This window comes from Acomys russatus, chromosome 23 (genome assembly GCF_903995435.1).
Source record: "Acomys russatus chromosome 23, mAcoRus1.1, whole genome shotgun sequence".
Taxonomy (NCBI): domain Eukaryota; kingdom Metazoa; phylum Chordata; class Mammalia; order Rodentia; family Muridae; genus Acomys; species Acomys russatus.
Genome location: NC_067159.1, coordinates 4469002 through 4482809, shown reverse-complemented (window position 1 = coordinate 4482809; position 13808 = coordinate 4469002). Strand labels below are relative to the sequence as shown.

The window sequence follows — 13808 nt, the reverse complement described above, 5'->3', positions numbered from 1 at the left end:
GCATGGCACCCGCAGCTGCAGGTGTCTGTCCCTATCGCTTCATCTAGAACTCAACATCCGGTCACTTGATTTTCCTTTGACTGCCAGCTACCGAATGCCCTGGGCCTGCCTACATCTCCTGCTGCCGTCTGCTCAACCTTGACACAGCTCGCGTCACCAGAGGAGCTGGAATCCCTAGATTCGCTGTGAACAGCCATCTTATCCCAAGGAAACACAGAGCAAAAGCAGCCTCCAGGATTCACGGAGTACTTCGCACCCTAAGTGCACAGGGTCACGCCGTTCACCTTGACATCCCCTAATGCCCAACACCTTCAGTGCTGAGAAGACTAAAAGTTATTAAAAATAAACATGAAGAAACAAGACTCGAAGGTGGAGCTGCCACTCCACAGTCTGAACCAGAACACACAGTGAAGTTACCAACATTTTTTTTTTCCCCATTCAAGTTTTCATTTGCTGGCTCAGTCTGGCTACATTTGCAGGGCAAACTCAAAATGTCCTAATCCAAAACTGGTAAGATTAAAGATTAGCTGATGCAACCTAATTTAAAAGCATTAAGACTCGAAATTAGGCCCAGACTTTTTTGACACTGATCTTAAAAACCAACCAGTAAGGAAAACAGTGAACAGGAACTAAAGCCTCTTGGGTAGACTTAACGTTAGAAGGCCCAGAAGCCACGAACAGCCCTAAGTCTTTTGTGTTGATCGAGTGTGCCCTCTCACTGAGAACCCAACCTTCTGTTCCCCCCTACACCCACCAGGTGTCCAGAGCATCCGCTTAGCCCTACCGCCTCTAGCACTGCGCTAGGCGAAATGTGGACAGGCAAAGAAAGGCCTGGGAAGAACGTGAGAAACAGAGCTGCCCCGCCCCACCTTCAGGGTCTCCGACCAGGGCTGGTCATAGAGTTTACTACTTGATGAATCCGAATCACCGTCTCAAATGTCAGCGCCCCATGCAGGGATCATTGTAACTGACCACCACAGCAAGGGGGACAAGAGACAGGTTCTGACAAGAGTACTGCCACCTGTAAGGTAAAACTTCACCCTCCCTCCTCATCAGAGAAAAGAGAGAAGGCCCTCCCACCACCTCAGTGACAACCCTCCAACCAAAGCCAGGCCCACAGGGGAGCCTGCCCCAGATCTGCCATTACAGCCAACAACTGCTGTTGGTTCAAAACCGGAGCCCTACGGGCACAAGAACCCAGAGTGGAACCTGGAGTCGTAGGAGAAAGCAAGAGAAGCCGTGAGGACGGCAGCTTGGCAGGCCCAGCATTGCCGCAACCCTAACCATGCTGTTCTTTCCCCCCAGGAAGCCTGCCCAGGTCTTCTCATGACGAGGCGTCCACAGAAGGACCTAATACTCCATACCAGGCTCACGGCACACACTCTGATTATTCCCGGGGTTACGACAAGAGCTCTCTGCACGCAGTATGCTCACCTACAATGTGAGGAAGCCATCCTCACTGGCCTCACGGATGTCACCACACGTGTTAAAGCATTTTAGAAGTTTTGTTACATGTGGCGGAACTATTAATATAAAAATAATGGTGCTCTAACATCTCCTTAGCCCATTGCTTCACATATCCAATGGGAGGCTCACCATCTCAAGTGTCCTCTGTAATTGAAACATCAATACGGGAGGCATCCGCGGCTAACAGGGAACGTGAACCCAGAATCATAGATGCAAAGATTTTCTGTGAAATCTCTTTATCTTTTACATTTTACATTTTAAAAGAAGGTTTAGTCATTTTATTTTAGGTATGAGTGTTTTTGCCTGCGTGTATACGTATGTATCATATGTGTGCTTGGAGATCAAAAGAGGGCAAAAGAGCCCCTGGAACTGAGGTTAGGAACAGCTATGACCCACCGTGGAGGGGCTGGGACTTAAACCTGGGCCCTCGGTAAGAGCAACAAAGAACTTAACCACTGAGCCATCTCTCCAGCCCAATTTTTCTGCAAAAGTTCTCATTTTTAAAAAACAATACGTGACACCATATATTACACCATACATGACAACGAGTGGGTGTCAGTAAGGGCAGCTGTCTGTGACTCACAGGGAGCTGGGTCTGTGTGCCCCTGTTTTCTCCAGCCCAGGTTACAGGCATCTCTACCCTCACCCAAAACCTACTGTATTGCTATGCTTACCAAACAAGGCGTCCCCACACAACCTATTTATCTGACTCCCCACAAGGTAAAGGACAAGAAGCTAAGAGAGACTGACCGGTGGGCTGGACGTTGACCACAGCACCCTCGGAGCGCTTCCTGGTCATGGCGTACCAAGAGCCATCTGGATCCTGGATCCACTCGGCAGCCTCGCAGTAGAACTCGCCCTGGTCGGAAGGCTGCAGGTGGAAGATGGTGAGGCGGAAGGTGGTCCTTCCCAGCTTGTCCAGCCGCACCTCCCCCAGGCTCTGCCTCTGGGCATATTCGCTGCTGGAGTGCAGGATGAAGTCTCGGCTCAGGGAGATGACTTCCACGGGCTTCTCCCCACCCTTCTGCCGCAGCCAGGACACAGAGAGGTGGCTATGTTGGACCGTCTCAGTGGCCACTTCGCAACTGAGCTCCAGTGGGTCCTGTTCCACTTTGTGTAGAGTCTGCGGCACAGCTGTGGCCTGGAGGGAATCTGGGATCACTGTAACACAGAAGACCAGTTACAATGCTACAGAATATAAGCCTCGCCTTCTGGGAGCCGAGGGCCCTTCTCCACACAGAAACCACTGCTACTGCCTCAACAGGGACAGCCTCTGACAACCGATGCAAGGCCACAGACAACCCCCCAAAAATGGATATAAACCCAAACACACGCTTCTGTTGTAATAGCTAAGATAACACTTTGGCAGCGACACCTGCTTGGTATTTTCATGACACTCAGAGCAAAGATAGATCTTATTTTGAAAATGTACAGAACAGAAGAACTCCCTGCGAATACTGTTTAAAGAATAAAATTTGGTTTTGGTTTTGGTTTTGGTTATTGCTTTGAGATACCTTAACCTCACTTCTGACTGAGAACGCCTCCTGGACCTTCTGCCTTTACCTTCCTATACAGGCCTTCCTTCCCTTTTCCCTGCTCCTCTCATCCATCCCACCTCCCAGTTTCTATCCATCAGTGCACTCTCCTTAGAAGGCTATTTGAAAAAGCACTAGAGAGCAAGGAGAGAGAACCCCATCAGCAGTCCTTATTTTCCCCTTGTAGGTACATTCTGGCCACAGCGCTCCCGGGCCTGTCTGCCTATAGAGCAGGCCTGCAGAAGAAGCTCTTCCCTCCTATCTCTCCTCTGGACTTTTACTGATGGAACTCCTATCGACAGAGGAGGGGATCAGAGAACACAACCGCACACAGGCAGTTCCCGTCACAAGCTGCTGGCTGTCTCTGAGATCCACTCAGTTCCCCCAAAGAACCATTACTATCGTCTGACAATCCACCCAGGTCGTTCACTAAGATCACTTAGGGCACCTCAAAAAAAAAAAAAAAAAAAAAAAAAACCAGTCTCATCCCCTCCTCGCTCTCTCTCCCCTGTGAGCATCTGGAACTCACTGGGTTAGCTGAGCAGAAAGTCTCCTGAGACCTCCCTCACACATTACTGCACTCCCGTAACCATCCTCCTGCCAGTGTGCATCTACGGTCGCCTCACTCTCGCCTCTGGAGGGGGTGGGAGTTTTGCTCTTCCTCTTTTGGGGGGCGGCTTTGCCTCCCTTCCTGCCGACCTCACCCGTTTTACCAAGCCACGCCTCTAAGTTGTCACCTACAAATGTCTTTGCCACGAGGCAGTCAGTCCTCTGCCTTAGCCTCCTGGATGCTAGGACTATAGGCATAAGCCACCACACCTGGATCTTGCCTTTATATATTCATATTACCCTTCACCAGAAAAAGGTGTGATTAGTGGCTGAGGTTCTTAATGTTTCCCCAAGAACACTGTGTCAGCCTTAACCGTCTAGTGTTCACAAGTGTACATAGAGATCGTGTTCGCTTATGCTCCCTAATGCAGCTTCCTAAGGTATCTGGGACATCTTTTCTTTTTTCAGTCATATGGTGTGCAACAAAAGTACACGGCAGCCGAAGGGACTCAGGCCTGACGCCGGCCATGCAGAAGCAGGGTCTCCTTACCCACTAGGTCCATCTTGGCGCTGTAACTCCCAAAGTAGCGTTCATCGGTGTTGGGGGTGTGGCATTCGTACTCCCCAGCATCCCGGGCTTGCAGGTCTGTGATGTGGAGTAAGGCCGAGTTCCCCTGGATCCGCTCCACGTAGATCTTCCCCCCTCGAACCCGTTGAGTGTAGATGGCGTAAGGGAAGGAGGAGTCCACCGTGCTCACAATCTGAACCTCCCGCTCGGGGGCAGAGGGCAGGTAAATGGACCACTGGAAGTTCTGCTCAGAGGGACCCTGGTAGCCGCTCACGTTGCACCAGATGTTAATGTGGGAGCCCTCTGTGCGGTACAAGGGTCCTTCCTGGACGGTGACCTGCCTCTGCGCTGACACCACACCTAAGGGGAGATAGACACAATGACGTACTTACATCACTGACCAAATGCAAAACAGCCAGCAGTCCCCAGAGGGTTTGTTATTTGTATGACATGATGGCAATATAAATAGGTTCCTGGCCCTTTCTGAGGTGCTCTGTGATTTATAAATATTAATTAAAACAGCGTAGTAAAGCTCGGTATGTAATTTGCATATATGGGAATTTGATCGCACAAGGACGTGGCTCTGTTACTTATTCAACGCTGACCCTTGTGAATTTCATTTGGTCGCTCTGTCATTTATATGGCTGTTTTATATCTATTTATTAATGCTGTTTGTAAAGTTTTTAATGAAATAAACAGGAAAAGTTGAGTCCTTGGCACAAATCCAGGCAAAAACAAATAAAAGCAACCGGCCTTGTAATCTGGCTGAAATGAAATGTTTCTCCCATGATTAGCAGGGTGGGCCCATGAAAGTCACTGCTGCACTCTTTACTATGATCTTGTGGTATTATCACAAGAAGCACCTCGCTCTCCCTGTATAAAGGGAGGCAAGCAGCTCCTGCAATGGCTGCCCGCTTACAAGGTGTGGACAGGAATGTGAAGCCGAGCAGACTCCCACCAGCTGACAAAGGAAGAGGGACAGTGTACAGGAAGATCCAAAACAAGGTCGCCTGCCCTTGGGCTCTTGGCTGACTGGCCCACCAAGGCCCTGCCTTCTGGTACAGACACAGCTCTCCAAGGTCACTTCTGCCTCTGCCTACCCTCTCCACGTCCCTCACATTGCATCCTCCTGCAGGGGCAAAAATTAAATATGGAGAGTCAAGTTTCCCATTCCATGCCATCTGCAATGCTTCTCTGAACACTGAGTGTGCCCACAAGGGCTCATATGCTGGAAGCTGAACCCTTGCTGAGGTGAGGTGGGAGGGTCGGAACCTTTCAGAGGTGGAGCCTAGGGCAAGGTCAAGAGGTCATTGGGAAGACTAGAAGGGACCAATGCTAGTAGCTAGGATGAGTTAGCTTCCACAAGGGTGTGCTATCGTGTGTGTGTGTGTGTGTGTGTGTGTGTGTGTATGTGTGTGTGTGTGTGTGTGTATACCAACTCCTCCATCTCTGGCTTCCTGCCTCTTTCACCTTTTCCTGCCAGGGTACCACCCACCACACCATGTTGTGACCCAGTCAAGGGGCCCCTCATCAGAAGCAAAACCCACAGGACCAAGCATTTGTCTTCCGCCTTTAGTCTCTAAAACCATGGACTTAAAAAACAAACAAACAAACAAACAAAAAACCCAATCTTTAAAATAAAACACTCAGCTGCTCAGTGGTGGCAATCCCAGCACTCGGGAGGCAGAGGCAGGTGGATCTCTGTGAGTTCAAATCCAGCCTGGTCTACAAAGCGAGTCCAGTAGCCAAGGCTACACAGTGAAACCGTGTCTCGGAAAACAAATACAAACACAAAGATTAACTAAAGCACTCCACTTATGGCCGCTGTTCCAGCTCTAGAAAATAGACTGGCACATCAACACAACACCGACACCCCTTGCCCACCCAAACACGGGAGAGACACCCCTCTCCGCATGCTCCCTGGGCAGCAGCTGGGTGTGGCAGGTGCAGGGACAGCTATGCATGGCAGAAAGAGCATCTGAGGCCTGGCCCTAGAAGTTAGCACAGCTCAGCCCAGACCCAGCCGTGCCATCTTGGGCGCGCACTTTTGTCTCCAGACCTTGGCCCCATGTTACAAAAAAGGACTTTAGAGAAGACAACTTTGCAATGCTGGCTTTGTCCTTTACCAGCTGAGACCTTGGATAAGTTCCTTAGGGACTGTGAGCCTCAGTTCCCCCATGTGCACGATGGAAAACAACGAATATATGATGTCTAAAAAGTCCCTGACTGGGGCCCTAACACACTAGTACTCAACAGAGACATGCTAAGTCTCCCTGGCTGAAGCAGCAGCCGGCGCATCTGGATGTAGAGTCAGAGCTTGGTCAACAACTGCTCATGGGCCTTCAGTAGCCGCCTGAGAACGGCCACACCCTGGCTGCTCACACCCCACTCCCTTGAAACCTCTCTTTCACCCAGGAGGAAACTTCTCTCCAGCTAAGGAGGCAGGATGGTGCCAACCCTGGGCCTCACAGCAAACTGACCTAAACTGTAAGACAACAGCCTTCCAAAGGCCAGCTGTGCAGAGCCAGGTCCTGGGGCACTTTCATCTGCACAGAACTATTTCAAAGTCTTACAGAGAACCCCGCCCTGGTTTCAGCAGAGGCAGAAAAATTAGAACAATAAAAAAATCAATGTTAATGTTCTTGAGACATAAACCCTCCCCCCCTCACTCCACCCCCCAACTTCCCCCCCCCACACACACACACGCACTTACTAGCTAGGCAAGGTGACCCACACCTGTAATCCCAGCCCTGGAAAGGCAGCAACAGGAGACTGCCCTGGGGCTTACTGGCTAGCAGGTTTAGCAACTTCTGGGCAGGGGGCAGAGCAAGGGGTACTCCAGGATGTCTCAAAGAATAAGGTCAAAATGTGACTAAGGAAGACAGCCATCATTGTACATCTGTGCTTTGTGCACACACCACTCCCCCAAAGCCAAACCCCGCCCACCCCTCCAACTCCCCACCCCCCGCGCACACACACACATACATGGGTAGGGGAGGGGATACCTACACAGGACAAAGTGACAGGTGAACCTGTTACATTCTGCTTGGCGGCAGCCATTCCTATATTTAAAGCAACAGAGAAGGTCACTAACTATCAGTCATTTTTAATATGTTAAACTTTGGGGCCTTACATGAGTTTTGGGTGCTTACATGACAATTTAAATACATACATACATACACATACACGTAATTGTGAGTTGGATCAAACACTAGAATAACTCCAGGCAGGCACAACACTATAAAAACAACTTAACTAGGCCTCCTCGACATTCTGTCTGCTTTCTACTCCAGTGACCTGCCACGGAACAGCCACAAATACGCCACATCCAGTGCAGAGAAGGCTGCCCCCTTCCCCCCCGCCACACACCCGGTCTCCCAACTCCCACCCCCCAACCCCTGTCAGAGAACTCTAGCGCCTTCCCTTATGAACTGCTTCTCATCTTTGGACCCACAGAGGCAACTGAGGCAGGGGAAGCTTCAGAAAACAACTGTGTCTCCTATGATGTCATCACTCTGGGCTGCAGCCTAGGGGGATTGGTTCTCTCCTTCTACCATGTGGTTTCCAAGGATATGGTCACAAGGCTTGGTGGCAAGTGTTTGTCTCCTCAGCCCCGTGGACTGCAGCATAGGCATCAAGATTTCTAAATGCTCCCTAGTAATCCTAAATATGTATATCAGACTCAAGAACTGTCTGCACTGGGATTGGGGTTGGGGGGGAATGGTTGGCCAAACAAGCATAAGGAACTGAGTTTAGATCCCCGTTACCACACACAGGGATGACAGAGTGGTGCAGGCCTGCGATGCTCGTGCTGGGAAGGGAGGGGCAGAACTGGTGAGCTCCAGGCTCAACACACACACACACACACACACACACACACACACACACAAAACCATCAAACCTAAGATGTCTCTTTCTATAGTGGACCAATCAGGTGTCCAAATGAATGGACACACTCTAACTCAAAGCTCTTAAGAGTTTCAAGCTCCTGGTTTTGAAGACTCCACAAAATGCCACTCTCTTCTTGTCCCAAAGAAAACAGCTGCTGCGGGCCCTCTGACGCACAACGTGAGGTGAAGCTAAGCTTCTAAGCTTCAAGGGGCTGCATTCAGCTCACAGACCTCATACCCTGCCCCCGACCAAGAGTAATCAGTGTTAAGTGGCCTGAATAGGCCGGGAGGCAGGGTCAAAGCAACTGGCCCAGACTGAAAGCAGATTACAATCAGTCCTGACAAATAAACAAACACCATCCTGCACTTTAGCCAGAGCAGCCACACTAGTTTATTAACTCTCCCTGTCACTTCCCTCCCACCCTGCAAACAGCTCTTCATCCCTGAAAACAGGGCTGTTCTTAGAAAGTAAAGGTTTTGTTTCTTTGTTTTGCTTTTCCGGACAGGGTCTTGCCCTGTAGCAGGGCTGGTTTTGAACCCTTGGCAATCCTCCTGCCTCAACCTCCCAAATGCTGGGATTACTGGGGTGCACCACCATACCCAGCGGGGAGTTCACCTTAACACAGAAATAAAAGGCAACTTTCCTCTCAATAGACTAACCCCTCCCACACCCGAACCCCTCAGTGTCCTGGAAAGTCCCTGCGATGCTACTCTCTGCTGCCTTCAAGGAGGCCAGGTCCCCAGCTTTGCCTAAGGCACCCCTGACCACCTCCCTTCTTAGTCTACAACAGCAGCTTCGTCCCCATGAGAACCATTTCTTTAAAAAATAATAATTATAATTTCAGACACTCTGGACTCTTTGGATTGCTTTATAATAGGCAAATGCCACTTATGCTATGAGAAGAAAAGGATCAAGTGTCACCTGTAAAAAGGACTAAAAAAATAAATAAATACTGGGCCATAGGATGACAAATGATTCTAATTCCCTTTTTTACACCACACTCCTCTGCAAGCTTTACCCCAAAATAAAAATGATGCCTGACTGCTGTATAAAATTTCTTCTATAGCTACTGTATAGTATAATAAACATTTGGATGCAATACACACACACACACACACACACACACACACACACACACACACACTTGGTCTGGTCCTGAGCACCTAACTAACTTCCTTGCAGTATTAATGACTAGAGGCTTCTGTGTCAGGTGAGCCTTTTCCAACCACATCAGAATCTGTGCTAATGAGACGGTTCAAGGTGGGCCCTTAGGGTTTTCCAAAGTTGGCCTTGAGTAGCAGGTTGGAAATTTTCAGCCCCATCCCAGACCTAGAGGAACAGGAGAGGGGCTGGAGTCTGAGTCCAATCACCAATGGCCACTGATTTAATGAACCAAGTCCGTGTAAGGCACCCCGTACAGAAACCTTCAGTGATGGCCAGGGACGGTAGCTCACACGGTTAAACCTAGAGTTCATGGGAGGCAGAGGCAGAAACAGGCAAATGTCTGTGAGTTTGAGGCCAGCCTGGCCTATGCAGCTAGTTCCAGGCCAGTCAAAGCTACAGGTTAGGAATGCCTTCCAGGTTCGCGAACACACTGTGCCAGGATGGGGGTGCCCAAGCCAGGCACAAAGGCCCTGCACTAAGGGCTCCATATTTTGCCCTATGGGCTGAGTTACGGCAGACCTGTGGGAACACAGGAAACGTAGAAACAATGCACTTGGCTTCTGAGGGGGGCCCTGCCTACTCTCCTAGATGGCATACTCTGTGTGAGGACATCAGAACAGACAGACTGGGCCCACCTGAGGCTTAGTGCCACCAGCCAACACTAACCTGTTAGCGGCTGAAAGAACTACCAAGAGTGGCTCTTCCAGCCCTAGTCAATCGTTCACATGCCAGCTGGCCCAGAGAAGAAACTCCAAGCATGAAATACTACTGAACTCCTGAGGCACAGAGATACCCCACCCCAAAATGTTAACATTTGTTGTTGCTATGAGATAGGAAAAATTCATCCTGAGTGTGTGTGTGTGTGTGTGTGTGTGTGTGTGTGTGTAACAACGATTCCTTCTGAGCCTAAGATTAAATGTATAACTGCCTCACATGCATATTTATATATCCTAGGGAGGAAAGCCAATGTAGTTCAAAAGACCCTCAAAAGAATTATTCAATGGCCAAAGGAGCCATGTTCTGTGGGCAGATGGACTTGTCTGTCTCCAGCCATGTCAGTTAACTAATTAGCTTTCAAGACTCCATGCCCAGGGCTAGAGACATGGTTCAGCTGTTAAAAGCTAGGGCCACAACCAAACGTCAAGATGTTGCTTGCCCAAGGATGCATCCATAGACACTATGTCCCAGTCCCAGGGAGCCTGGCTCCAGGTAACACAATTCAGCAGCTCGTGCCCAGGGAGCCACGCCCAACACACTTCACATTCTTTTTTTTTTCAAACATGCCTTGGGATTCAGGGATCCAACTTCTTACGTCCAAGATGTGTGACTGAGCGTGTACTCTAGGCTATGGGAAGAGGGCTCTCCTGTGACAGCTCTGTGAGGAAAATGCTTACGGCCCAACTTGAGGGCCTAAGCTGAAGCCCCACCCTTAATGCTCACTCTGTATGTGATGTGGGCACACTGATCTACCAAATACCTAGAATATGGGACTAGGGCTTGGGTAACAGCTCAAAACACAGATGGGGGTGGGTGGGTGGAGGGAGGGAGGAAGGAAGAGAGAGAGAGAGAGAGAGAGAGAGAGAGAGAGAGAGAGAGAGAGAGAGAGAGAGAGAATAAGAGAGAGTAGTAGTTCAAGGCCAGCCTGATCTACAGAGTGAGTTCCAGGACAGCCAGGGAAACTCTGTCTCAAAAAACAAAAACAAACAAGCAAGCAAAGACTGTGTGTGGCAATGTCCACTTTTAGTCCCAGTTCTGGGGAAGTAGAGATGGGCAGATTGGTGGGCCTTGCTGGCCAGCCAGTCTAGCCTACTCGGTGAGCCACTGAGAGACTCCATCTCAAAAATCAAGGCTGATGGGGCTGGAGAGCTGGCTCAGTACTTAAGAGCACTGACTGCTCTCCAGGGGACTTGAGTTCAATTCCTAGCACCCACATAATAGCTTATAACCATCTGTTAACTCTAGTTCCAGGGGATCCAACACCCTCTTCTGACCTCGGCAGATGCCAGGCACACAGACTTACATGCAAGTACAACACCCATACACTTAAAATAAAACCAAAAAGTAAAAAAAATTAAAAGTTAGTGGTGCTTGTGGAACAATGTCTGAGGATGGCTTCTGACTTCTAAGTGTGAGTGTGCACACTCAGATACACACCTGCACACATACATATATACACTCATATATATACATATATATGTGTGTATATATATAAACATACATACATACATACATACATACATACATACACACATACATAACACATACATACATACATATGCATAGAAATAAAATATGGGAATGTACCATGGACCAGTCTCCTGGGGAACTCGGTAGCAAATAATACTTGAAAGCCAACAAATGAGTGTTTTAAAATTTTATCTCACTTCTTCTACCAATATGAGATATCGATCTAAAAATGGGTCTCACGGAAGCTCTGAGCAGGGGAGTATTAAAAGGAACATTAATGTTTAACTTTGGGCTAAAGATGCAAAACAGCACATGTACACGGGGGAAACATGTTAGAAACCCTGTCCCTGGGAAATAACAAAGCACTCGCAATATTGGATTGAGCTGCGGAGTGGTGAGGGCAGGGGTGCCTCTTGCCTGTTACGAGAACAGCAACATCTTCCTGTCCTCCGTTTTCTCATTTTTCTCCAGTTTTTAAATTAGCAAGTATATGACACTTGAAGATGAAGATGAATGAGGCTGGGAAGGGCCCTGCCCTCGCAGCTTTCCACACATCACCTCACCTGGACTCGTCCTCCACTGAATGAGGTCGATTTCACTATAGCCACACTTACCAGAGGAGGAAACGGTCTTCAAGGTTAAGTAACTTTCTCCCTGACACAGAACATGACTAATGGCTTTCCCTGGCGCCCTGGCTCGGTGAGCATCCGAGATGAGTGATAAAACGCCTACTGGCCTTCTAGCCCAGCTGGCTCTGAAGGAAACGGTGGGGAACCCAGAGAGCCCCCTGATGTCACAGGGAACCTAAAGCAGGCCAGCTGAGCATGTTGAGACACACAGCCCAAAGGGCCCTTCAGCCAGCACCTCCGTGACCGTATCGGGGGAGCCGCAACTATGAGCCTTCGGCCAAGGGAGGAACGGGAAGTGGGGTAAGCTAAACTGGTCCTTTGTCAGAGCCCCTTCCAGGTGAGGACACAGGCAGACACAAGCCTGTCAGCTGGCCTCACTGAGCCCTGAACAGTATGTGGCCCTGTTCTCTGATTTAACCCCCACAGCAAGTTATGGGTTACACACACTCAGTGGTGTTACAGTGCAGAGGCAGAGCCAGAGGCACAGAGGGACTAAATGCACCTGCACCAAGTAAAATATGTAAAAAGTGAAGGTCATGGCTAAGTCAGTGCCGTACCAGGCTAACTACGGTCTGGCTATGACGTGTCTGGTGAGGAGATGGCTAAGGATCACCGACCGTGTAACGTTACAGGCACACGGACCTGTATCTGAGCCCTCACTTTTATGAAAACTGCCCCTTCAGAAGGGACAGGGGAGGTTAGATAAAATGGGGTAATGGGACTGGGGTGTGTGTGACAAATCCGATCGAAGTATACAATACAGTTCTCAGCCTAAGAACCTCCCCAGCTAAGGCCTCTCAGCCAAGCCCACTGTGCTCAGCCCCAAATTTTCCAACATACAAAGTCTGTCAGCAGAACTCGGTGGCTGCTTTAAGCTGCCAAGTTTAGGAGTGGTCCCTTTCGTGACAAAGATAGCCAGTGCACGGGCTCCTTCCCTCACGATGTTTTCAGAACCTACCACATGATGGGTACCAAGGCAGGAATGCGCGGCAAGGATAACCAAAATCTGAGTGGTACTTAACCTAGGCTGACACTCCCAACAGAAGCGACAGTGACTGCTCTCTTCTAACAGGGTATGACTGGCAGCGAGGTGCCAGGTGAAACCCCCTCAGCCTGGCCCAAAAGGCTTCAGAGAAGCAGGTGGCATCTGAGCTAGACCTCCACAGATGTGCCACACAGAAGGCATCGCTGCAGTTCCAAGCTGAGCAGGAAGTTGGCCTGGGTCTGTCCCGTGACCTGAGGGCACTTCCATTTCAGTTAGGAGAGGCACTGCGAGACATATTAATGATGGCAGTCTTCCCCCAGGACTGCAGAATTGAGGACGGCACTGAGGTGCACAGGGAGACGGACCAGACTCATATTTCTGAATCTTCACTCTAGAGGCAGCTGGATTACCAAGCAAAGGGCAAGGCTTTAGCAGCAGGGGTACCAAATTAACAGTCGGGGGAACCAACAGGAGGCCAGGCTTGCGGAGAGAGGCAAGGGCAAGAGCACCATCCATTCATCTTTTCAGTCTTTAAAAAAAAAATGTGAATCTCCTCCAGTGGGTGCCTAAAATAGAAATGGCCTAAAGATGATTAATAAATGTTAAATTATTAATGCCACTTCTACGAAGGTGTAACTATCAATGATTCACTTTGCCCTAGATGACTTTATGTCCCTGACACCTGCACTGCTGAGTGACCCAGCACACGGCTAGTCTCCACACACAGACTCTCGGCTAGTCCCTCAGGGCTAGGTCTCTGCTTCCAAGCAGTCCTTTGTAGAGGAATTTTAATTCAGAACAAACATGGCTGCTCTGGCAAAAGACCACATCCA

General features: G+C 49.4%; 1 protein-coding gene across 1 annotated transcript in view; it reads right to left on the bottom strand.

The window, feature by feature from the left end:
• The window catches only part of Igsf3 (immunoglobulin superfamily member 3), a 91033-nt gene that overhangs the window by 34887 nt on the left and 42338 nt on the right, over positions 1–13808 (bottom strand). Inside the window, exons 2-3 of the mRNA XM_051165456.1 lie at positions 4102–4479; positions 2218–2628 (exon numbers count right to left, since the gene is read on the bottom strand). Of these exons, the coding sequence (XP_051021413.1) occupies positions 2218–2628; positions 4102–4479 (789 nt within the window). The remainder of the gene's footprint in view (positions 1–2217; positions 2629–4101; positions 4480–13808) is intronic.